General features: G+C 48.2%; 1 protein-coding gene across 1 annotated transcript; it reads left to right on the top strand.

The window, feature by feature from the left end:
• Positions 1-3,885: 3,885 nt before the first annotated feature.
• Positions 3,886-16,994, top strand: LOC133052982 (histone-lysine N-methyltransferase PRDM7-like). Its single transcript, XM_061137738.1, is given in 11 exon segments — positions 3,886-3,961; positions 4,368-4,484; positions 4,791-4,944; positions 9,109-9,145; positions 10,943-11,099; positions 11,929-12,030; positions 12,244-12,456; positions 12,459-12,514; positions 13,748-13,815; positions 14,885-15,071; positions 16,749-16,994. Coding segments are annotated over 11 exon segments (1,413 nt in total).
• Positions 16,995-26,872: the final 9,878 nt, after the last annotated feature.

The following is a 26,872-nucleotide window of genomic DNA, read 5'->3' as shown; positions in this document are numbered from 1 at the left end:
AGTAGAGGTGATGGAATTCCAGTTGAGCTATTTCAGATCCTAAATGATGATGCTGTGAAAGTGCTGCACTCAATCTGTGAGCAAATGTGGAAAACTCAGCAGTGGCCACAGGACTGGAAAAGGTCAGGTTTCATTCCAATCTCAAAGAAAGGCAAGGCCAAAGAATGCTCAAACTACTGCACGATTGCACTCATCTCATACACTAGCAAAATAATGCTCAAATTCTCTAAGCCAGGCTTGACCAATACATGAACTGTGAACTTCCAGATCTTCAAGCTGGTTTTAGAAAAGGCAGAGAAACCATAGATCAAATTGCCAACATCCACTGGATCATGGAAAAAGCAAGAGAGTTCCAGAAAAAAATATCTATTTCTGCTTTATAGACTATGCCAAAGGCTTTGACTGTGTGGGTCACAATAAACTGTGGAAAATTCCCAAAAGATGGGAATACCAGACCACCTGACCTGCCTCTTGAGAAATCTGTATGCAGGTCAAGAAGCAACAGTCAGAACCAGACATGGAACAACAGACTGGTTCCAAATCGGGAAAGGAGCATATCAAGGCTATATATTGTCACCCTGCTTATTTAACTTCTATGCAGAGTACATTATGAGAAATACCGGGCTGGATGAAGCACAAGCTAGATTCAAGATTGCCGGGAGAAATATCAGCAATGCAGATGGCACAACCCTTATTGCAGAAAGTGAAGAAGAACTAAAGAGCCTCCTGATGAAAGTGAAAGAAGAGAGTGAAAATGTTGGCTTAAAGCTCAACATTCAGAAAACTAAGATCATGGCATCTGGTCCCATCACTTCTTGGCAAATAGACGGGGAAACAGTGGTTGACTTTATTTTGGGGGCTCCAAAATCACTGAAGATGGTGACTGCAGCCATGAAGTTAAAAGACACTTACTCCTTGGAAGATAAGTTATTAGCAACCTACACAGTATATTAAAAAGCAGAGACTTACTTTGCTAACAATGGTCTGTCTAGTATGGTTTTCCAGTGGTCAGGTATGGATGGGAGAGTTGGACTGTGAAGATAGCTGAGTGCTGAAGAATAGAAGCTTTTCAACTGCGGTGTTGGAGGAGACTCGAGAGTCCCTTGGACTGCAAGGGGATCCAACCAGTCCATTCTAAATGAGATCAGACCTGAGTGTTCATTGGAAAGACTGATGTTGAAGCTGAAACTCCAATGCTTTGGCCACATGATGTGAAGAGCTGACTCATTTGAAAAGACCCTGATGCTGAGAAAGATTAAGGGCAGGAGGAGAAGGGGATGACAGAGGATGAGAAGGTTGGATGGCATCACCGACTCAGTGGACACGAGTTTGGGTAAATTCCGGGAGTTACTGATAGACAGGGAGGCCTGGCGTGCTACAGTCCATGGGGATGCAAAGAGTGAGACACGACTGAGTACTGAATTGAACTGATAAGGGGAAAGAATATGAAGAGGAATCGATATCTATATCTATATCAGGAATAGCTATCTATATGTATACCAGACCAGCTGGAATGTAAGGGATGCTGATGGTGACTGGTTCTGACTCTCAAGTCTTCAACCAACTGAAGCTTGGAGTCTCCCACAGCCCAAGACCCTTAATGAACATGCCTGTAAAGTTAAAGTGTTAGTCACTCACTCATGTCTGACTCTTTGCAACTCCATGGACCACCAGCCTCCTCTGTCCATGGGATTCTCCAGGCAAGAATCCTGGAGTGGACTGCCCTGCCCTCCTCTTGAGATCTTCCTCACTTAGGGGTTGAACCCGGGTCTTCTGCTATGCAGAGATTGTTGACCATCTGAGTCACCACAGAAGCCAGAACATACCTGTACTCATAGATTAAAGCTTACCCAACTTTGTGGTTTACAGAGACACTGCTCTGGAAAGCTCCATGGTGTTCTCCATAGTTCTGCAAGTAATACACTTTTCCTTCCCATGAGCTTTGGCTGGGTTGTACCTTCTGGCTCTACACCCACCAAGAGGTAAACTCACTTTTCTGGTACCATTTCTCCATCCAGTCTCACAACTATCACTTCATACTAATTTTACAGTCAGTTGCTTTGCTTCCAATACATGGAAATCACATTAATTTTCTGTGAGCAAAGCTACCTAAGGGCCAGAAACAGTGTCCCCATTTTATCTTGTGAAGCCAGTAGGTGTCAAGCAAACTCAGCTCAGTGGATCCACAGTCCTCCAGATTGATGCCTCGGCTTACAGAAAACACTTGCAAGGCTTTGAGGTTCTACTTATACCTCATTTCTGAAGGCTTTTCATACCTACATTAAGTATACAGATGGCTCATCAGTGCCACTTCCACTTTCAGGCTAAAAATCCTCCAAGTTTTTTCTAACATCCTTATTCCATGCGTTGTGTTTAAATCTTTGAACACACGGTGTTTATCTTGTGTCTCATCCGAATGTAGTGAATTACACCGTTTCCCTTGAATAAGGCAGTACTAACCACATAAGAGTTCTTGCCAAAACTGGATTTCATAAGGTAGGGCACAGGTCGGCCTCGGATAAACTCCGGGAGCACGGTTATAGTCTGGTGAAGCCGATATACCAATTGAGGGCACTGGAAAGAAATATTCAGCCTGAGGACAACCCGCCCACTTGAGGATCCAGGCCTAAGAGGCAAGGCCTGAAAACAAAGAAACTAGCCAAGAGGCGCCTGCGCACTGGAGGCTTGACAGACACGCCCACAGAGCAGCCAATCCCCGAGCGGAGGGGCGGGGCCTCCATCGCGCTCCCACCCTCCGGGCACCTATTGGCCAGACTGCCTCAGTCACAACGCCGATTGGTCGCTTGTGCATGACAGGGTACAGGCAGGCTGCTGGCCCTTCACTTCACCTCAGAGCCGAAGGACTGGACGTCGCTGAACCTCTAGCGCTCCTTGGGACAGGGTGGGCAGCGCGGCAGGACAGCGGGGAGGCTGACAGGAAGGCGTCCTGCGCAGTCCTCTTAAACCCTTAGCCTGATGGCTTCAGAGGCCCAAAATCCTGTCAACTTTGAGTAACCTGAGTCCTCATCTGAAGGGGGCTTGCGTCTCGTCAGCTTCAGGGATTAAAAATCCCTTCACCCGCAGAAACACCGAATCCCTTAGTGCTTCGACCCTCAAATACCTAGATTAACCCCAGTTCCCCTCAGCCTGATGCACCCTAAAAATAGAACCCGCAGAGAGACTGAATTTCCTCAACCTTGCAGACCCTGAATCCCTCCGCCTGGGAGCTCTTAAAACTTCCTCCTCAAGACCCTAACTGTCCTGCCTGTCAGAGACCTAAAGTCCCTTAATAAGAAACCCCCGATTTCCTCAGCCTCACAGATGCCAAGTTTTCTCACCCTGTGCATTCTACATTAGCCAGAAGATCCCCAGTCCCCTCTGTCTGAGGACCCGAGTTACTTCAGCCCTTGGGACCCAGATCTCCTCAAGCCGAGCGACTTCTCCCTTAGACGTAGAACCTACGTTATGCCCAGATTTTTCTGAGTGTCCATGAGGAGATCCTCAAAACGCTTATTGGAGAAACATTCCCTCTGCTGCACTGGAACAGAGCCCTGATTTCAGCCTGACCCCAGTCCAGCAGTTGGGGTTTCCGGGTCTCATCAAAAATCCCTCCGTCTCCTACAGACACTTCCCTCCCAGTGCCTTCCCTCAGAGGACCTGAATTGTAGGGGAACCAAAGAAACCAAATTAGTTCACATTAGGCTGATCTGTCATACCTAGTCAGGATCTGTCCATCCCACCAGTACCCTCACCCCGACTTTCCCCTCACCTTCCTGCCCTGGACACTGCACCCAAGGCAGACAGACCAGTTTCTGGACACTGGTCTGGGCTCTCTCAACACCTTCTTCTTCCTCAGGCACCTTGGTCTTCAGCACTCCAATGGCCATGAGGACCAACAGGTCTCCAGAGGAGAGCACTGAGGGAGATGCCAGAAGAACAGAGTGCAAGCCCACGGTGAGAGGTTCAGGTGGCAAAGCTGGGCTCTAAACCAGCTCTATAAGAAAGACATGGTGCTGGTACCTGAAGCACCACAGACTGCTTGCCTGGGCAGCTGAGTGAACTTCCCTGTGACTGTACACAGGATGGGAATGCCTGGTCATGTCTGAGATGGTGGGGTGGAGTGGGACAAAACAGGACACTAGCTTCGTCAACTGCTCTGTGTCCAGGGAGAGTTAGGAAAATGTTCAGCGTTTGTTAGGTTAAGCTGGACACAGTCGGGAAGGAAAGTCTTCATCCCTGTCTCACACAGACCATCCAGTAGCTTCAGGCTACTCCCTGCACAAAAGGTGGAGGAGAAGCCTCAGCTCTAAGGTCTGACTTAGATTAGTAAATCACTAATGAAATCTATTATTTTCCTTAGGCCAAAGATGCTTTCAAAGACATCTCCGTATACTTCTCCAAGGAAGAATGGGAAGAAATAGGAAAATGGGAAATAATCCGATATAGGAATGTGAAAAGAAACTACGAAGCACTGATTGCTATAGGTAACAGGAAGTGCTGGGTGCCTGTGAGCCTGGGAAACATGAAGCAGGTCTTCACCCTCAGTGTTCACTTGGCCCGCTCTTAGGTGGCTCCATCTGCTCACAGTTCCCTTTGGTGTGGAGACTAACCTGGAGGAAATGTTTACAGTTTTGCACCAAAGGGAGGTTGACCCTGCAGTGCAGAGCTCACCTCTTGCCTTGTTCTAGACTCCCCCAGCCCATCCCACTGATTCCCTGACGTTGTGACACTTCCCATGGCTTCTGTGCTTTGTTTCTCCTTCTTAGGACAAATGTTTTGCTTCTTTCCAGGGTTCAGAGCCACTCGACCGGATTTCATGCCTCACCGCAGGCAGGTCATCAAGCCCCAGGTAGATGACACTGAGGATTCTGATGAAGAATGGACACCAAGGCAGCAAGGTGAGAGGCCGGGAGGATGTGGAGGTGTCTTCCTGAAACCAGCATGGGCTTAGGTCTCAACTACATCTCAGCCATTAGCAAGGAAAACATAATTTTCAGCGTTCTGAAGTGGTTGTGGCCAAATATTTACATAAGCATGAATGAAGATGAATGTATAGGTTTTCCAGTGTAATTCTCAAAAGTTTTATGGTTAAAATTTATCATTCTTTTTAAAAAGAATTATTTTTGCTAAACATTCTTAGTGAAAGGCAGTTAAAGAAACCTTAGAAATAAATTCACCAAACAGGTTTAATACTAATCTCATTGGTTATTGGATCAAATCTCTTAGAAAAGGAAATGATTAACATATTATGTCAAGATATATTATTTCTGTATGTATATAAAACAAAACCCATGATCTTCTTACCCTAAGGTTAAACTAATTCTTTATTTTGATTCTGGGAAAGGGTTGGAGAGAACTATTTATTGTCCATGATCTTTCCCACATTTCACTGACCAGAGATGGCATCAGGTAAATAAAATGAAGTACACTTATTATAAAATAGAAGTGAGCAAAAAAAAAAAAAAAAAAAAAAAAAAGAAGTGAGCACTCACTTCCTCTTCAGCTGCTCAAAGAGTTTAGAAGAGTTAATCTGCCTAGACTGGAGAAAACAATTTAGATAGTTCCATGATGCTCCATCTGTGGATTTCTGTTCTCCCAGATTTTTAAAAAATATTTATTAATTTTGACTGCACTTGGTCTTCGTTGCTGTCCATGGGCTTTCTCTGATTGCTGTGAATGTTTTCTTGTTGCAGAGCACGTGCAGGCTCTATAGTTTGTGACACACAAGCTTAGCTGCCCCACAGAAAGTGGAATCTTCCTGGACCAGCCATCAAACCTGTGTCCTCTGCATTGGCAGGCAGATTCTCCTCCACTGTGCACCAGGGAAGTCCCTCTCTTCCCTGAGGTTATTAATAGTAGTGAAATGGACGTGAAAAACAAACATTTGGTTGTCTGCAAAGGTTTTGACATAAGGAGAGATTCATCATAGGGAATACATACGCCTCGGTTCACCATACGCCTGCACGTCTTTATTTACCTTTTTAACAATTTCTGAATGTATGGTATACTGTTGTTAACTATGTGCACGTTAGTTTTAGTGGCCATAGTGCTGATCGCTAAGTCATGTCTGACTCTGCGTACCCATAGACGGTAGCCCACCAGGATCCTCTGTCCGTGGGATTCTGTAGGCAAGAATCCTGGAGTGGGTTGCCATCTCCTGCTCCAGTTCAACTTCCCAACCCAGGGACTGAGCCTGCATCTGTTGCATCTCCTGTATTGCAGGTGGATTTTTTACCACTGAGCCACCGGGGATATATATACACATTGTTGTACAATAAATCTGTAGAAATGTTACATCTTGTGTAACTGAAATCCTAACCCACTGAGTAACAATTCTCCAACTGTTCCTCCTCACAGCCCTTGGCAACCACGATTATATTTTCTGTTTCTATGGATTTGATTAATTTAGATACCTCATCGAAGTGAAATCAGGCAATATTTGTCTTTTTTGATTGGTTCATTTCCCTTACTATACCATCAAGGCCCATACATGATGTAGCATATGACAGAATTCGTTTTTAAGGCTTCAAAACATTTCATTGTGTGCATGTGGATATAAGAGCTATAAGATATATCTTATATATAATCTTTATCTTTTATCCACCAATGAACATTTAGATTGCTTACACATCTTGCTCATTGGGCATAATGCAGCAATGACCATACATGTGCCCACTATTTATTCAATAGCTTGCTTTCAGTTTTTTATGGAAATACACTTTTGAGTGGGATTGCTAGATCATACAGCAGTTCTAATTTTCTGTGGAAACTCCATACTGTTTTCTAGAAAGCTTGCAACATTTTACATTGCCAACAATAGTGTATAAGTGTTCCAATTTCTCCACATCCTTACCAAACTTATTATTGTCTTCTTATACATATTGCCTATCACAGAAGGTTTCAGTTTGTATTTCCCTATTGATTAGTAATATTGAGCATCTTTTCATATGTTTGTTGGCCATTTGTGTATTTTCTCTGGAGAAATGTCTATTCAATTCCTTCTCTCACTGTTAGTCAGCTCAAACTGGCATAACAAAACAGACTGCATTCCTTAAACCACAGAAATTTGTTTTCTTACAATGTTGGAGCATGGAAATTTGATATCAAGGTGCCATCATGGTCAATCAGGTTCTCTTCCGGGCATATAGGTAGCCTTCATACTGGTGTATGCTTATTAACTCCTTATCAGAGGCATATTTTACAAATATTTTCTACCATCCTGTAGGTGGCCTTCTCAACTCCGTTCAGTGTCCTTTGCTGCACAGAGGTTTTAAGATTAATCTCATTTGTCTATTTGTACTTTGTTACTAATACTTGTGCACTTGGTACCATATCTAAGAAATCATTGCTGTTTCAATGTCGTGAAACTTCACCCTTGTTTTCTTCTAAGAGTCTTATCAAGTCTTGCATTTAGGTCTTTAATCAATTCTGAATTGATTTTTCTTCAAGATGTATGATGTTCATTATTTTGCATATGGTTATTTTGTTTCTCCAGCACCATTCATTACAGGGATTAAACTTTCCCCATTATCTTGACACCATAGATGAAGATCATTAGCCCAGGTACCCAAGAGTTTACTTCTGGTTGTCTATTCTGTGCCATTGATTGACATATCTGTCTTTATGCCAGCCAGCTTCCTCAGTGGCTCAGCAGGTGAAGAATCTGCCTTCAGTGCAGGAGACACAGGATATGCGGGTTCAATCCATGGGGTAAGAAGATCTCCTGAAGAAGGAAATGGCAACCCTGTCCAGTGTTCTTGCCTGAGAAATCCCCTGGACAGAGGAGCCTGGTGGGCTACAGTCCAAAAGGTCACAAAAAGTCAAGAAGACTGAGCGATTAAGCACACATTTTTTGCCAAATCTACACTCTTTTGGTTCCTGTACCTTTGTAGTATGTTCTGAAATCAGAGGCCTCCAGCTTTGCTGTTCTTTCTAAAATTACTTTGCCTATTTGGGGTGCTCTGAGATTCCGTGTTAACTGTTGGATGGATTTTCTATATCTGAAAAAATTCCATTGGGATTTTAATAGGAATTGCATTGAATCTTTAAATTGCTTTGGGTAGTATGAACAGCTTAATAATATTAAGCCTCCAAATCCATAAACATGGGATGCCCATCTGTTTATTTATGTCAGATTCCTTTCAGCAATATTTCATAGTTTTCAACATATAAGTCTTTCATCTCCTTAAGTTTATTCCTAATTACTTCATTCTTTTCAATGCTATTATAAATAAGATTATTTGTCCAGTGGCTAAGACTCCACACTCCCAGTGCAGAGAAGTTGGGTTCAGTCCCTAGTCAGGGAACTAGATCCCAAATGCCACAACAAAGACCTGGTACAAACAAATAAATAAAGATAAATATATATATATATATATATATTTTAAATTTAGCTGTTCAATATAGCTTTAAAAAAATAAATAGGATTGTTTTCTTATTTTCCTTTGTGGAATGGTCATTCTTGATGCATGGAAATATATCTGAATGTTGATTTTGTACCATGCAACTTTCTGTGCAGGATTTTTGTGTGTGTGGATTTAAAGATTTTTCTGCACATTAAACCATGGCCCTGTGAACAGACATAATTTTACTTCTTTCTTTCCAAATGGAAGCCTTTTGTTTCCATTTCTAACCTAAAGCCCTGGCTAGGAGTTCTAATACTTTGGTGAACAGAATTGTTGATAATGGGCATCCTTGCCTTTTTTTCTTAATTGTTGAAGTTTTCAGCTTTTCACTGATGACTAGGATGTTAGAGATAGACTTTCAATATATGACCTTTATTATATTGCAGTAACTTCCTCGTATCTCTACATTGATGAGTACTTTTGTCATGAAAGCTACTAAATTGATTAGATACTTTATGAACATCAGATGAGGCACAGATGAAGTTTCATAATTTTTTTTTTAATTTTAAGAAAATTATGTAAAGCTCCCAGTGGAACCATGGGAGTTGATGATACAGAAATCATCTTCCATTCCTCCTTTGGTAATCATTGTCCTTGTCACTCTCTGGCTCAGGATTATGCGTCCTTAATTAGAATACTCAGAGTTTGGAAACATTTCCCAACCAAAACACTGATCCTCATCATTTTTTAGGTAAACCTTCTCGATGGCCTTCAGAGTGGAGCACAGTAAACACCAGAAGGTGAGTATTTCCCAAATCCTGTTGCCAAAATATCCTCCTCATGGATCAAGTCACAGGGGAGAATAGGAGAAAACACAGAGATCCTGGAGACGGCTGCCTTCCTGCCCTGAATCTTTAGCACACTGCCTGATATCATCACCCTCTCTACAGTTAGTAAGAACAACAACCATAGTATCCTTTTTTATTGTTACATTATTTTCATAATATTTCAGACTTCAAGCATTTTATGTGAATGAACTTACTTAAACCTTCAATCAGTCCTACAGTACCTATAAGTAGGTATATAGCTATCACCATTATTGATCCAAAAATTAGGTAAAAAACATTTGATTATATGTCTGAGATCACAGTATCACAGGTAGTGCATTCTAAACCAGTGCACATTCTCTAAACCCCTTACACACTGTTTAAAACTTCCATAGTTCTATGAAGCTTATTCGTACATCTTTATATCATTCATCTGAGTGATGTTTTCAACCTCAGTTCTTTTATGCTGTGCTGGGGAGGGATATGCTAAGACATCTGACTAAGGGAAGCTTAAGGACATGTTGGGCAGTTTGTAGAGTGGACAGTCCAAGATGAAGACGCTTAAAGACATGCTGGGCAGTTTGTAGAGTGGACAGTCCAAGATGAAGAAGGAGATAGGATCCCTACCTCAGAGCCTCCCACTCCAATAAGATGAAGCAACTTGCAACCCTGAGAATCCTCAGGTTTATGACTGAAAAGCAACAAATAAGAAAATAACAGAAGGACGTCACATAGATTACCCACTTTTGAGTAGAAACTCATCATCTGGGCATCATTTCAAATGCTGATTCCTGTAGGAGCGAGGAACAGCTCCTCCTCGGAGCTCTAATAGGCAACTCTCCTGTTTGGAATCATTTGTTTAGCCTGCCCCTGTGTTGTGAGCTTTGGGAGGCTAGCCCACACCCATTCATTCTCAGAAGTCCAGGCCCAGCTCAAAGCCCCTGAGGGCCGCCTGAAAGTTTTGTGAATGAGTGACTCCACACTTAAGCATTCATCTAGGAGTAGAAAGGTCAAAGGATGCTGAAGATAGTATCTGTGAGGTAGACTTCAAATATAGATGCAGTTTAGGGAATAAATTGATACCAGGGATGTTCGCTCATGTTCTAACTGTATTAAATAGCTCACACAACAATTTGTTGAAGGTTATTACATTTCATGTCCCTATAATATTAGGAATTACCCTGTATACCAATGAATGGATCAAGAAACTGAGCAAAACCAGCTACTCATACAGCCTTGTTCAAGGAGAACTGATGAGACCAGCTACTTTAATTCCAAACATTGTCTCTAGGACATGGCAACCTGCAACTTTCGTCTCTTTTTCTTTATTGTCTAAATGTGTTTCTGCCGATCATCTTTTCTCCTCTTAATCTCACTGCTTTGTCACTTTATTTTCCACATGTGGTTTTTGCCCTCTGTAATTTTCCATACTTCCTCGTCCACCAAAGGGCCACAAATTAACAGAAACACCCCAGATCTCTCTACGAACCCTTACCCTCTTCTTTCCCTGACCTCCAGCTATTCTCCCTGCCTTGCTCTCAATTTTATGCAGAAAGTTGAAGGGGAAGAACCTTAAGATATGAATTCTAGTTTTGATTCACTATCCACCTAGGTCCTTTTGTTACACTCCAGTGTTCAGACAACACCCCCCAAAAAAATCAGGTATTTCCAAGAATTGTCAAAGTATTAACTAAAGTCATGCATGTCAAAACACTTCATAAAATCCTAAAGACCTAAAGAAATGCATGTTGTCTTTTACTCACATGGAAGAGAATGTCCAGGGCACCATTAAGTAAGGAATCTAGTTTGAAGGAATTGCCGGGAGCAGCAAAATCACTGAAGACAAGTGGCTCCAAGCAGGCTCAGAAACCAGTGCCCCATCACAGAAAAGCAAGGACCCCTGGACAGCACCCCAGACAAAAAGTCGGTAAGACAAAATTTGGAGAGTTCCTCTAATTAATTCCCCTATTCCCTGTAGAAAAACTAATAAGTATGACCTAGGTGTGTGGCATGGACTTTGGGTAGGTGGGGGTTTAAGGTGGACAGATCTGAGAGCTGAAGTTAGCCCTGGGGCCTTGGGAAAATCTTATACATTTTCTGAGGTACTGATTGCTATCTGTAAAGTGAAGATAAGGATACATACTCATACAGTGCTTGAAAGCCTTACATTAAATGCAAAAGTCTGACACCTACAAGTAGATTGATAAACCCAGCTGTGATGATGGGGACCATGCTTTGTTAGTGTTTATGCCCAGACCTCTGCTCAGTGCCTTACATGTCATGTGCCCTTATCATATATTTTCTGAGTAGATGTGTCGGTGAACTATTTCCTAAGTACGAAGGTTGGAAAATTAAACCTACTAACGGGAAGTGCAGTACACTATCACTGAACTGGACACCTGTGGTCACTGGAGCCTCAGTCTCCTGAACCAGTAGTTAAAGGGAGAAGAAACAAAGTATAGAGGAGGGACTTCCTGGGGGTTAAGTGGTTAAGACTCCACGCTTCCACTGCAGGAGCTGTGGGTTCCATTCCTGGTCAGGGAACTAAGATCCCACAAGCCATGCAGCGTGGCCAAGAAATAAATAATGTAACATTAAAACATAATATTACAAAAGTAAAAGTTTGAAAAATACATGTAAGAAAGTTTTCACAAAGTGTATAGATGGACAGGTAGGAGATCTCACACTTTGTGATAAAACAGTGACTAACTCCTCAGACCCCACCAGCCTTGCTGAGCTTCTGTTATCCATCTTAGAACTCAGAAGAAAGGAGACTGGAGTGAGGAGGTACAGTCTACGGGAAAGAAAGGGCCACGTGTACCGAGAGGTCAGCGAGCCCCAGGATGACGACTACCTCTGTGAGTGACCCTGCTGGCCCACCCATGGAGAAGCAGCTAGGAGTCCTTGGCCCACTAACCTCACCCCACCATTTGGCCCCCGGCCATCCCCTTCCTCTATGACTTGGGGTGAAGGATCAAGGCCAAATGCCATGAATGCCTCAGTTCTTTCTGAAGGTCGTTACAACCAGCAACATCGCTATACCTCCTCTCATTCCCTGTTCTCACCTCCAGATTGTGAGGAGTGTCAGAACTTCTTCACTGACAGCTGTGCTGCCCATGGGCCCCCAACCTTTGTAAAGGACTGTGCAGTGGAAAAGGGGCATGCCAACCACTCAGCCCTCACTCTGCCCCCTGGGTTAAGCATCAGACTGTCGGGCATCCCTGATGCTGGGCTTGGAGTGTGGAAGGAGGCATCAGATCTGCTGCTGGGCCTGCACTTTGGCCCCATGAGGGCAAGATCACAGACGATGAAGAGGTCGCCAACAGTGGATACGCCTGGCTGGTGAGAAGCACCTGTTTCCCTATCCTCTGGCTTCTAATCACTTGTATGTGGTGGGGGCTACTTCATGTCTACATTCGAGGATGCAGATGGTGATAACATGGTCGGAAATGACACAGTCAGCCCTGTGTACTGTGTGCCCTGGGCGTGAACACAGGCGTTCCATCTAAGGGTCAGAGAGAGGTAGGAACATAGTCTACAGAAACTCAGGACCTCTATCTAAAGATCAGAGGTGAGGTGGGACCACATTGTAGAGACACTCAGGACCTCTATCTAATGATCAGGGGAGAGGCGGAACCACAGTGTAGAGACACTCAGGACCTCTATCTAAAGGTCAGAGGAGAGGTGGGAACACAGTGTACAGACACTCAGGACCTCTATCTGAAGATCAGAGGAGAGGTGGGACCACAGTGTAGAGACACTCAGGACCTCTATCTAAAGATCAGGGGAGAGGCAGGACCACAGTGTATAGACACTCAGGACCTTTACCTAAAGGTCAGAGGAGAGGTGGGAACACAGTGTACAGACACTCAGGACCTCTATCTGAAGACCAGAGGAGAGGTGGGACCACAGTGTAGAGACACTCAGGACCTCTATCTAAAGATCAGGGGAAAGGTGGGAACACGGTGTAAAGACACTCAGGACCTCTATCTAAAGGTCAGAGGAGATGTGGGACCACAGTGTACAGGCACTCAGGACCTCTATCTAAAAGTCAGAGGAGATGTGGGACCACAATGTACACACACACAGGACCTCTATCTAAAGGTCAGAGGAGAGGTGGGAACACAGTGTACAGACACTCAGGACCTCTATCTGAAGACCAGAGGAGAGGTGGGACCACAGTATAGAGACACTCAGGACCTCTATCTAAAGATCAGGGGAAAGGTGGGAACACGGTGTAAAGACACTCAGGACCTCTATCTGAAGGTCAGAGGAGATGTGGGACCACAATGTACACACACTGGACCTCTATCTAAAGGTCAGAGGAGAGGTGGGAACACAGTAGTACAGAAACACAGAAGTTACTCCTCCCTTGTGGAGCCCTTGCCTTCAATAACCAAGAGACTCAGACTTGGAATTATGAGTAAGGGGCTTACTGTGTGGTCCGAATGGCAGGTGAATCCATGCAGGCTGAAAAGCACCAATGACTACAGAGGGAAATAGCTCTTCTATATCTTCCTACCAAGAAAAAATAAAAGAAAGAGGAAAGCTTGTAACTCTTTCTCTGACACTCAGATCACCAAAGGGAGAAACTGCTACGAGTATGTGGATGGAAACGACATGTCTTGGGCCAACTGGATGAGGTGAGTGCAGTGAGTCTGCAGTGTGTAGATACTGAGACTCCCTCTATCCCACGCCCCTTTCCTTCTCAACCCGGCTCCCTCAACAGCATTCACATCTTCTTTTCACTTTTCCCTCCATATCATGCTCTTTCATTTCAAAAGACACTAGAAAGAAGGAAATAAAAGTATGGCATGTGCCGTCAAGATACAAGTCTATATGCTGAACAAAACTGGTGGACTTGAAAGCAACTTGAGGAGTCTAGATTCACCAGGGACACTTTAACTCATTTAATGGACACTTACCATGCACTTTATGTTTCAGTTTAGACGATGAACTTCGTTACTGAAGCAGATCACACAACCCATGTCCTTTTGGAGAACATACTGCAGACAGACATTAGCCGATTGATTTTAGGGAAAGTAACCTTAGTTTTTCTATCTTTGAGTAACTGCACAGTGCCAGGATAAACTAACACAGGAGACCTTGACTCTATGTTGGCAACAACCTCCTCAGGCTTGGTTCCAGTGAGAAGTGGGCCCTGAGGCCTTGGAAGGAATGGGAGGCAGGATGGCCCTGAGTGGGGCCATTGTCTGAGGGCCTCTCCTTTCATCAGGGTAGGCAGACAGGGAACAAACAATTACTGTTCCGTGTTTCAAGCTATATCAGAGCTGTCTCCAAGTTTCTGTGGGAGGGGGTGTGCAAGCGAATAGGACCCTGGATACACGTGGGGAGATGGGAGAAATCCTCAGGAAAGAAGGCAGGCTGGGGTGAGTGCTGAGGGCTGTGTGTTAGCCAAGGAGCACCAAGTCCTATCGATGAAATAACTTAATTCAGAGTTTAGAGGAGCTGGATGTCACCAGCCTCAAGGACAGTCCAGGTGGAGATGAGTCTGGAACTGGGCTCTGGAAAAATGGCTAATTAGGAAAGGAGAGAAAAGCATGAGAATTCACATGGCCTGCCCGAAGGTTTGGACAGAAGGTCCACATGAGGGGTGGCCTCAGAGGCGGAAGGCAAGGAGCTGGGCATGGTCGGAGAGTGGAGGGCACTCATCACCTGAGGTTTCTTTCCCATTCCCGGCTTCACCCCCAGGTATGTGAACTGTGCCCGGGACAATGAGGAGCAGAACATGGTGGCCTTCCAGTATCACGGGCAGATCTTCTACCGAACCTGCCAGGTGGTCAGGCCGGGCTGTGAGCTGCTGGTCTGTTACGGGGACGAGTATGATCAGGACCTTGGCATCAAGAGGAACAGCAGGGGGAAGAGTGAGCTCACGACCGTTAGAGGTGAGTGGCAGCCCTCTTCCAGCACCGACCCCATCCTGGGAGCCTCCGTGGTCCGATTTTGAAGCACAGTCCGATCCAGTGTAAAGTCAGTTGAGTTGCCATTAAAGTGCCTCAGAGTTTGATTCTTTTCATATGATTGTTAGGAGAAATTTTTATATTAAAAATGTTAGTTCTAATTTTTAATATTTCATGCAAAAAAAAAAAAATGTGTAACATTACCTTCTGCTGAAAGGCTTAGAAGCAAAAAGCAACATTTCTAGCACCTACCAGCTCTTTGCCCCTATCTTTTTCTTCCTCATTTCCTCCCATTTCTAAGCGACACATGCACAGTGATGTGCATTCAGTTACTGTTCCAGTTTGTTGTCATGTGAGTTCATGCTCTGTGCCAGACGGGGCTCCAGGCACCGAAACAGACAGAACCCCTGCCCTGGGGCAGCAGGGGCTTCACACCAGACAGGGGCTGGTACTCTGAGGAAAACCAGCGCAGGGAACGTGCCTCGGGTCAGCGTGAGCAGAGGGTGGGGTGTGGTGCAGAACGGTGCGGCGGGGTCTGGGCAGAGATAACACCCATGGGGAAGGATTCTGGGCAGGGAAGCTGCCAGTGCAACAGCCCCATGGCTGGGAAGAGAGGCCATGCCAGGGGTCGTAGGAGGAAGCACCGAGAGAGAGAGAAGGAGGCTGGATGGGACACGGAAGCCTCAGAGCCTGTGTCCACGTGCAGACCCCAGGGGTCCTCCTGGGTGACACAGAACAACCGCGAGGGTTTCAGCTGCAAGCATCATGTTCTCTGTGCTAAGATGAAGCTTTGGTTCATTTTGGGGACGAGACATCAGAGGGGAGTCCCCTCAGAAGTCAGTTCATTGCCAGACATGAGGGGAGAGTGGGCTGGCTAAAGATGCCTGGGAATGTGGATGTGAAGAGTCTGACTGGAGATGTATTTTTAAGTAGGGCTTCCTAGTGCATGTTAAATGGACTAAGACTGAATGAAATAAATGAGGTATGAGTACTGGTGAGGCTGGAGGAAGGATATGCCTTTATTTTATGATTTATTGGAAACAGAGAGAGGAGCAATTTGTGAACCTGTTTGGGACACAGGGGCCAGAGACCTGTAGTCAGTGGGACCTGGGCCGCTTGGTCTCCTCCAGTCTCAAACCCACTTCCTGCAGCAATCGGCACAAAGGCTGCTATTTGAACAAGGAGCCACAAAGTCAGATTTACCCACACCCGCTGTAACCACCCCCTGTGCTGCCTCCCAATGCAGAGAGCTCCAGGACAGGCGTCCCTAACTTAATAGACCCTTGCCCCTCACAGGGAGCCACACAGGAGATTCCACCTAAGTCATCAAGTATTATGGTAAATACCTGTGGCCACTGTGACATGACATTTCAGACACTTAGACGCAGGGAACGTCCCTGCAGATCCGCCTCTATCAGGAGAGATGCTGCATCTGATGCTGCTTGAAGGTCCCTTTCTGGGTGATATGTAGAAAAGGCCCCTGACACCAACTTCCTGGATTTCTGTAGATATAGAGAATAAGAGTGGAGTGGAAATGTGGACAATAAAGAGACATCCAGTGGGAGACAAATCGTGCACTGTCAACACTTAGATAATTAGTGAGGCAGGCCTGACCATGGCAAACCAGCTACCTGACCAAAAGCTTCCTCTTTCAGCAGCACCAAAGCCCAAGATCCACCCATATGCCTCCTGCTCTCTGGCCTTCTCCAGTCAGAAATTCCTCAGCCAACAGACCCAACGCAGGCACCCCTCTCAGACTCTCCTTAGACCATCTGAAAGAGACCTCCTCCAACCAGAGGATCCCTGCCCAGGCAATCAAAATCAGCGATTTTCAGATCCACACAGCCCTAGTGTCAAACCTGAGGGTCAGGAGGCCAAGAACAGGGCCCAACAATTGCTGAAGAGCATAAGGCTGAAGAGGATTTCAAGGGCCTCTGCCTACTCACCCGGAGGACAAGTGGGGGGTTCTTGGGTGCATGAGAGAATGAAAGACGAGCCCAGCACAAGCCAGAAACTGAATCCAGAGGACACAGGCACATTGCTCACGGGGGCAGGGGTCTCGAGGATTATGAGGTTCACGTATGGAGAGTGTGGGCAAGTCTCCAAGGATGGGTCAAGTCTCAGCACACACGAGAGGACACACACAGGGGAGAAGCCCTATGTTTGTGGGGAGTGTGGGTGAAGCTTCAGCGATAAGTCAGTCCTTATCACACATGAGAGGATACACACAGGGGAGAAGCCCTATGTTTGTGAGGATTGTGGGTGAAGCTTCAGTCAGAAGACCCATCTCATTTCACACAAGAGGCCACACACAGGGGAGAAGCCCTTTGTTTGCGGGGAGTGTGGGCGAAACTTCAGTCAGAAGTCAGCCCTCATCAGACACCAGAGGACACACACAGGGGAGTAGCCCTATGTTTGTAGGGAGTGTGAGTGAGTCATGACCAACAAACCACACCTTAGCCACAGGAGGATTACTGCAGCCATCCCATGCCTCAGCTCTAAGGGGGCCTCAGAGGAGGGCTGTAACCCGTTACTGTCACCAAGAGTATGAGGAGAGACTTCCCAGTTAGTCCAGGGGTCAAGACCCCAATGCAGAGACCCACGTTCAATACCTGATTGGGGAACTAGCTCCCACAGGCTGCAACTAAGACACAGCACAGCCGAATAAATAAATATATAATAAACATTTTAAAGAAAGAGTGTGATAAGCACAGAATTACTTGTTAAATAGACCTTCCACTTTCATGACAGGAGAGGAGGTAGATAAACAGCAGAGGGTTTCTTAAGTGTTCTGGAGATGTTCATGCCAATTGCCTTGGTGATTGATTGTATTCCTAATAAATTTCGTCTCCAAACAAATCTGAAGTCCAGACTATGTACTCATTCCCCCCTTATCACTGACAGGAGTGGAGTCCAGTCATAGCTGAACCCCTGGGAAGGCATCATTCTGGAGCCAACTCAGTTAGGTCACTGGACAGTCAATCCTGGGTCCAGGGAGAGGAATCTCTGGGTCCAGGTTTGAGACAGACTCACCAGGGAAGGGATTCCCCGGCCTCCTGGGAAGTGTGGCTTCTCCTCCTTATAGTCCCTGACTCTCCTTTGGCCTCTCCTGGTGGCCCTCTGGTTCCCTCTGACTTCTGTAGCCGCAAAGGTGAAGGCCACGTGCACGTGTGTGTGTGTGCGTGCGTGTCTGGCTCAGCATGGGCCATCTGGTCTCTGCCACTCCCTCAGGGTCATCACAGCATCTGGACTCCAGAGTCGACCACAGGGGTCCAGTTCTCAGCGCTGCCCTCAGCAGCTATGTGAGCTGGGCAAGATGCTCAACCTCTCTGTGTCTCTATTCTCTCTCTATTCATCTGTGATACGAGGTGGGAGCACCAGCCTTTTGGTCTGATGCGGAAACACAGGCGGAATCTGGCAGAGGCTGGCTGAGAATGCAAGCCAACACCTTTGCTGTCCTTTGTGTTTTTTTCTTAATTTTTTAATTTTTTAATAGACGGATAATTGCTTTACAGAATTTCTTTCCTGCACGTCCTCCAGCCCCCACACCTTCCAGGTCTACAGAGCTAAACGAGGAAAGGGCTGTTTAGGCAGTGGGGTGCCCTGATAGGGGCTGTGAGGTCATGGGTGCTAAGGGAGGGCGACCTCCCTTCCCAGCCCTGCCGTTCCTGTTGAGCTGGGCAGCCCCAGGGCCCCTCCACAGACAGGCAGTGCCCACAGTCGTCCCCCCTGCCGAGAACAGAGCCTGGAGCCACGTTTGCAGGAAATCCCTGTCCGCCCCCATCCCCCCGCCACACAGAGGGTCCTTGAATCCCACACCGCGGCTTCTCTATGCGTGGGCCTCGTACCTGTGCACGTACGCTCTGGGCAACGCTGTCGCGCCTTGATTTTGTTAACCATGGAATAGTTCGTCCTTACACTTCCCTTTCAGGAGTGAAGTCTGATGGGCCCCGGGTTGAGCTGTGAGCAGAGCAGATGCACGCACAGCACGGGTCCTGGGGTGACCGAGCGGCACGAGGGGACAAGTTGGACACAAAGCCCCCCACCATGGGTGAGTGAGGGTGGGGACAGCACCAGAAAGCCACACTTGCTCAGACCCGGAAGTGAGCTCCGACACAGAGTGGGGGCAATGGGGTTCTTAAGGTTGACCACAGCCTCCCCTCTGTGAATGACGTCTGCCCTGGCCTGGTCCTTCCAGAAGGGGTTCAGGAGGCTGAAGTCTGCCCGGCCACCAGAAGACACCAAGGGGAGAGTGGGCCACAGGGCGGGCGGTGAAGGATGCGAAGTCCAGGACTCGGGGCAACGGCCCTCAGTTCCCTCCATGTTCCAGGTTTGTGAAGCGTCTCTACATGAACCGCGTCAGTGATAACCACCCACTACTATTTTCCGGTTTCTATGCTTTCTTAAAGGAACGCGTTTGTCTGTGGCTTGGTTTCTCTACAGGAAGGGAAGCCACATAAACTCCCCATCTTCTGTGGCTTCAGGCCGGGGCCACGGGAGCGAGAGTTAGGGGTGGTGTAGGCAGAGGGGCTTCAACTGAAAAACGGTGGGGATCCAGAAACCTGCAGGGGCGTCTCACCTGCACCTCCCACCAGAGCTGGGCCTGAAATCCCCTGGAACCCTGAGCAGGTCAAACCTTCTCCCTCCTCTCCCCTCTGCTCCCCTGCCCCCAAAAAGCTGACTCCTGGGGCCAGCCCACAACACCCCCAAATCCCCCATCACCCAGAGCCCCACATAGGCCCTCCCTCACAGAAGTGGGATGTCCTGGGTGGTGGCACAGATGATGTGTGACCCCAGAGCTGGGGTCTCAGCTGACCTTGAGCAAGGAGGCTGGTGCTTTACACAGCCTCCTAGCTCAGGGAGCTGCCAGCAGCCACAAGCCATGATCTGAAGCGGAGCTGGGAGATGGGGAGTGGGGTTGCGAGCTATCTGAGGTCCCATCCTATCCCCAGGACAGCGGCCAGGCCCCACCTGACACCGTGACTGCCCTCCATGGGCACACAGGACGCCAGCAGTCACAGAACGGACAGCCAGCTGCCTCCGCTGCACGCTCCACCCTGACCACGGCGGCCCCATGGCTGTACCAGCCCCGCCTGCTCGCAGCTCTGCTTGGCTGCCAGGGCTCGGGGACCCTGGGTGAGTCGGTGAGGGCAGAGCTCCAGAGGCCAAGCCTGTCTTCAGCCACCAGACCTGCCCTGCTTACTGGACTCATGAGCCCAGCCAGTATCTGAAGCCAAGATGGCTTTGGGAGAATGACACCCAGACGCTGACCTCAGAGCTCAGACTCCTGAAAACTTACTAAACAGATTATTTATAGCCTTTTTTTAAAATGGGATGTTGGCAGGAAGCAGGGAGGGGAATCACTCCCTTGGTGGTGCTGTGGTTAAGAATCCACCTGCCAATGCAGGAGACACGGGTTCAATCTCTGATCTGGGAAGACCCCACGTGCCGTGGAGCAACTAAGTCCGTTCACAACTACTGCAGCCCAAGAGCCTAGAGTCTCTGCTTCCAAAACAGAGCAGCCGCCACAGGGAGAAGTTCAGCACAGAAACGAGAGAGCAGCCCCCACGCCCGACAGCAGGAGACAAGCCCGCACAGAAGCGAAGACCCCGCAAGCTGAAAATAAATAAATAACCTTGCTTTAAGTAGGAGACTGCAGCATTCTCTGCTCATCCAGAGCCTAGGACTCTGAGCTCCCAACAAAAGGGGCCACGTTCATTCCCTGGTCAGGGCACTATTTCCCACATGCTGCAACTGAAGGCCCTGCATGCCACAGCTAAGACCTAGTGCAGCCAATTAAATGAATACTTAAAGTAAGAGGCGGTTCATCTGTCACCATAAAAAACTGCGACATTTTAGGAAAAGGAAAATAAAATAAGATCTTATTTTGCAAGTGCTCATGGTTGATTGCAAAAATTTTCTCATAATATGCAGCTGTTTAAAAAAAAAAAGAAATTTTGAAAATACAGAAACTAAAACCCATCCATAAATGTGTGGGGAACATCAATTACTGCAGCATACGGCCACCACACACGGGAAGACACGTCCATGTTTTTCCTCTACAAAGAAGTTTTCATCCTCCACCCGCCTTCCCACCGGCCTCTGCTCTGCTCACCAAGAAGACTGTGCTTTGGCCTCGTGACCGGGGGGTTTCTGTTGAACTCAGGGAGGTGGAGGAGTCGGGCTGTGTGGTTGGGGGCACCGTCCGGCCTGCAGCGAGGAGAGAAGCGCGAGTGCTCCGCCTCTGGGCCCAGTAACTCCAGGGGCCTCAGGCGAGCCGCCTGGGAAGAAGCCTCTCAAACACCTTCCCTGCAGTCTCCACAGTTACAGCACATCCCACGTCTCAGGGTTCAGCTGTGGGTTAACAACACCTCTCTTGTTGGACAGAAAAGTGTTTCCACAGAGAATCTGCCTGGATCTTGGCCTCGGTTGGTACAGACGTAACAGGCAGTACGTTCAGGGCTCAGGAGAGTTAGTTCTGAAGCTCTCTGGGTTTAAGGATACAGCACCTCCTCACCTCCACCCCTTCCACGGTCATGGAGCCTTCTCTTCCAGAGGAAGGTGTTTGGCAACATCAGCCACAAAGACACATCCTGAAGAGGAGATATCCCACGGCAGGCGGAGTTGGTGTTCCTGGGGGAGCAGAGGGGCCTTGGACACTCCATGCTGGACCCCTGCCCCACCAGGTTCTCCTCCTTCTCGCTGGGCATGCAGCTTTCACCTGCTGGGTGCCCGCCAGTGAGGGGCCCCCAAGACACCAAGCTGGGGTTGGCGATGGGCGAGCTGGATGCCAGGGAACCCGAGACCCTGCAGCAGGTCAGTGCACTGTGGACGAGGGCCGGCCTCACTGAACAGTTAGGCCCTGTGCACTCAGGACACACTCTCTGGACCCCAGGTGGAGGGCTGATGCTCCTGGTGCCCACCTGGGCCTCAGGAGGTGGAAGAGAGACCCTGTTGACCTTCCCACCTCCTGCCCAGAGAATGGCAAAGGCCAGTTCCCAAAAGTCAGAGCAGCGTGTGCAGAGTGAATCTTGGGTCTCACAGGGTCCTGGTGAAGAGGGGTTCACTGCTCCCTGGATCCCTCTTGGCTGGTTCTCCTTTTGTGTTGTCTTCATGCCAATTCTCACAAGGATGAGGCAGTCCAGGTGCCCACAGCATCTCTTGCCCAGGTGCTGACAACCCTCCTTATTTATTATGGGCATGGAGACAAGGTGGCTGATGTGATGCTCCCCTGGACCACAGAGGAGACCCCATAGGTTGTGTTTCTTCTACTCCTGAGACCCAGGAGGGCATTGGGGGCAGAGCACCTCCAGATGGGGTCTGGAGAGGGTGCACTGAATGGACACTGCCTAACTGTCCAGTGTGGCTTCATGCGGTATGGGCAAGAGGAGTTCTAACTGCTTTCTAAATATTTCTGACAACCACTGAGTTCCTTCTGGTTTTTGGTTTCAGATCTTTTTATATGGTCCATTTTCAGTGTCTTTATTGAATTTGTTACAATATTGCTTCCATTTTATGTTTTGATTTTTTGACTGCAATGCATGTGGGATTGTTACCAAGTCCAAGCTCGCTCTGCACAACTCACAACAGGGTGATAAATCAGAGGTGAGGTGATGAGGAAAGGAATGTGACTTTACTTGGAAAGCTGGCAGACTGAGAAGATAACCAACTAATATCTCCAAGAGACCATCTTGTCAGCGTCTGGATGCCAGTGTCTTTCATAGAACACAGAGCTGGGAGGTGAGGAAATAAAGTAAAAAGTCCACTAATCTGGCAAATATCTGGAATGGCCAGCCTATGAGGGAGATGTGTTACTTTCTCCCTGCTGTAGCCATCCACAGGTGGACAGGTCCTGGACAGAGGCAGAGGGGAGGGGTTTCCTGAGGCAGGCCTTTATGTATGGACAGTATCCCTGTAGCAAACAGGCCAACAGGAAGCTAAGGTTAAAGGAAAACATTCAACATGGAGTCAGATGTTGTTCTTCCCGATAACAATTCACCAGTGTCAGTGTCCATTCTACAATCTTATGGGAAAAGGGGTGATGAGGTTTCTAATTGCCCCACTAGTTGCATCTTTTGGGGAGTGCCCACCACTGGTGCCAGTGTGCTGAATGTTGAGATTTGTCTTTGATGTCCTTTGGAAAGTCTCTACTTCATATGGATAGACATAATAATATTATAATACAGGTGTTGAGAGTTGTTTTATACAGTACAAATCTTTTAGGACTTCAAAACCAGGTGGCAGCATCTAAAGTTATGGAACTTAGCACTTTTCTATGTGTGGGAAGATGCACCAGCCATCTCACTGAAATCATCCCCTTTGATACACACCTTACCGCCTGGGACCAGCATCCTGACTTCTCCTTCCTGAATTTCCTCGGGGATCATAGTGGGGAGTGGCTGAGTCTGATGGCTGATGGAAAGCAGGTATTCTTTCCTTTCCTGAGGTTCCTCAGAGCTCACCGTGAGAAGTGGCTTCAGTTTGATGGCTTCTAGACAGTAGGAGGGGGAACCTGGGTCCCCATTGAGATCATCTCAGCAGAGAGAGCAAGCACATCCTGTGACTCCAGACAACCTTGCAACGTTCAGGGCTCAGCGTTCAGCCTGCAGGATCCACATTCGTCAGCTCAGCCACCATGCTCTGCACTTAGTTGCTATTTAGCCCTACACTACACTGCAGGAGGCCCTCTAAATGTGGAGTCCTGTGTAGCAAACTCTCAGTCACACCCTCCAAGCCTGCCCCAGGTCCAGCTTTGCTGAGAGGGTCTCACTGGGACCCAGGTTCCCCCTCTTGCTCTCCCACATTCTGTACCTGAGTGGGGAGAAGGCAGGGGCTGGGGGCACAGTGCCTCCAAGCAGGTATGGCAGACATTCTCCCATCGCCCCTACTGGTCCATCCCTGGGAACACAGTCTAATGTCACTTTTAGCAGCAGAGGACATGTGTCCCCAGATCTGGCCCACTCTCTAAGGGGTGTGAGCTGTGAGCATTAACACAGGAAACCCCGAGTGACCTGCTTAGGCTGGAAGGCTAGTTCCCGGGATGTGAGCTGAAGTCTGAAAGTAGCTTCTTTGGGATTAGCCTTCTCCAGACGTAGCTTGGGGGCAGCAAGAGTGCAATAAGTGGCCCGCAGCTGGGGCAGCCACATGGTGCCTCTCGACAGCCCTGTGGAAACTGTGCACTAGAGTGACCAGGAGCCCACATTCACCCAGCAGATGGCTTCTGAGAGGTCCGTGACATACTAAAGCAACCATGGGCCTGTACTCACAGCAGACAGACTCTAACAGGTCTGTGACAGACCAGAGTGACCACAATCGTACATTCATCCAGCAGATGGTCTCTGATAGGTCTGTGACAGACCAGAGTGACCAGGAGCCCACATTCACCCAGCAGATGGCTTCTGAGAGGTCCGTGACAGACTAAAGCAACCACGAGCCTGTACTCACAGCAGACAGCCTCTGAGAGGCCTGTGACAGACAAGAGTGACCACAAGCATTCATTCAGCCAGCGGACAGACTCTGACAGGTCTGTCACAGACCAGAGTGATCACAAGCCTGCACTCACCCAGTGGATGGCCTCTGACAGGTCTGTGTTAGACCAGAGTGACCACAAGCCTGCACTCACCCAGCGGATGGCTTCTGAGAGGTGTGTGACGGGCCATAGTGATTACAAGGCTGAACTCGCCCAGCAGATGGCCTCTGGGAGGTCTGTGACACAGTAGAGTGCCCACGAGCCTGCATTTACCCAGCAGATGGCCTCTGATAGGTCTGTGACTGACCAGAGTGACCAGGAGCCCACATTCACGCAGCAGATGTCTTCTGAGAGGTCTGTGACAGACTAAAGCAACCATGAGCCTGTACTCACAGCAGACAGCCTCTGAGAGGTCAGTGACCGACTAGAGTGACCAGGAGCCCACATTCACCCAGCAGATGTCTTCTGAGAGGTCTGTGACAGACTAAAGCAACCATGAGCCTGTACTCACAGCAGACAGCCTCTGAGAGGTCAGTGACAGACCAGAGTGACCACAAGCATGCATTCACACAGTGGATGGCCTCTGAGAGGTCTGTGACAAACCAGAGTGACGACAAGCGTGCATTCACCCAGCGGATGGCCTCTGAGAGGTCTGTGAGAGACCAGAGTGATCACGAGCCTGCACTTACCCAGTGGATGGTTCTGAGAGGTCTGTGACAGGCCATAGTGACCAGAAGCATGCACTCTCCGTGTGGTGAATTCTTGCCTGGAGAATCCCATGGACAGAAGAGCCTAGTGGGCTACACTCCATGGGGTCACAAAGAGTCAGACAAAACTGAACAACTGAGCGCACACACATGAAACAGAAATAGACTCAGAGACAGAGGGAACAGACTGGTTCTCTCCAAGGAGGAGGGGGCAGGGATGGAGTGGGAGGCTGGGGTCAGCAGATGTAGCTTTTGTAAGTAGAATGGTTAAAGAAGGCCCTGCTGCATAGCAGAGAACCATACTCAGTATCCAATGATAAACTATAAAAAATATTTTTAAAAAGAATGTATATATGTGTATAAGTGTATCACTGAACTATGCAGCAGAAATTGACACATGTAAACCAGCTATACTTCAAAAAAAAAAAAAAAAAAAAAAAAAAAAAAAAAAAAACAGACCCTAGCCAATTACAATAGACACTCAACCCAGGAGCACCAAGTGCTGAGCAGTCAGAACATGGACCAACCATTCAGAAGAGGGGCCAACAGGAGACGGGGTCCCACAGTGGCCCACAGGCTGCTGGGAGCCCTGGGCGCCGTAAGCCACAAGTGTCGCTGGAGGAAATGCGAACTATACCCACACGACTCCCCCTCCACCTCACAACAAAGCAGCTCTGCTTTCCCTGACCCCTTGACTGAAGGGGCCCCGGGACGCCCTGGCTTGGTGCTGGGACCAGGAATGTACTGGTCAGATTCCAATGCAGGGGAGGTCTGTGAGGGCAGCTCTGGAGCGGGTGGGCCAGGATGAGCACAGCAGCTCTGCCCATTCCTCGAAGGTCAGACAAAACAGAGCCCAGGAGGCCGGAAAGTGCCCTAATGGAGGGCAGGCCCCACGTCGGTGCCTCCGCTCTCTGGCTGAGGCCCAGCGCTGGCCCCCTGTGCCGGTCTGCAGCGCGTTCTGCACACGCCCTGACGGCTCAGCCGCTGAGCCCCAAGGAGAAGGCTTGTGATGGCAGCCATGTCCACAGGCACCAGCAGCACTGACCAACTGGCTCCCGGCCCAACAGCAAGGTCCAGCTGAGACCAGTGGACATGTTGTCAGAGGTGCTCCAGGGTGGGCCCCGTCTCACCAGGAAATGACAGTGTCATGATGCAGGCCAGCAGGACTCAGCCTGGCAGATTGCTAGAATCAGCGGGGACACACTGATCCATGAACACTCCCAGCCCTGGATCAGGCAGACACCCGAACAGGCAGACAACTGCAGAGAGCAGAGCCCACGGCACAGACAAGGAGCACCCGTCCCCAGGCAGGGAAGGGGCCCCATCTCAGGGGGCGCCCTTGGGATCCCCCAGCTTAAGCATAAAGAGGCTTCAGGCACAGGTGGTAGGAGCAGACTTGGAGCTGCTTTTAAGTCATGCAGGGCAGGACACGCAGGTGAGTGAAGGCCAGAGGGAATGTACCATAAAAAACAGAGTGTCTTGGGAACAGACGGACTTGGGTGGAGCTGAGCCCATGGGGGCTGGGAGTCCAGAGTCAGAAACCCTGTATGTCTCTCTCCCATCTCGGCCTCCTAATCTACTTAACCCCCACTCTGCAGCCTGA

This window comes from Dama dama, chromosome X (genome assembly GCF_033118175.1).
Source record: "Dama dama isolate Ldn47 chromosome X, ASM3311817v1, whole genome shotgun sequence".
Classification (NCBI taxonomy): domain Eukaryota; kingdom Metazoa; phylum Chordata; class Mammalia; order Artiodactyla; family Cervidae; genus Dama; species Dama dama.
Note: the sequence above shows the minus strand (reverse complement) of the source record. Positions and strands in the feature narration are given on the sequence as shown.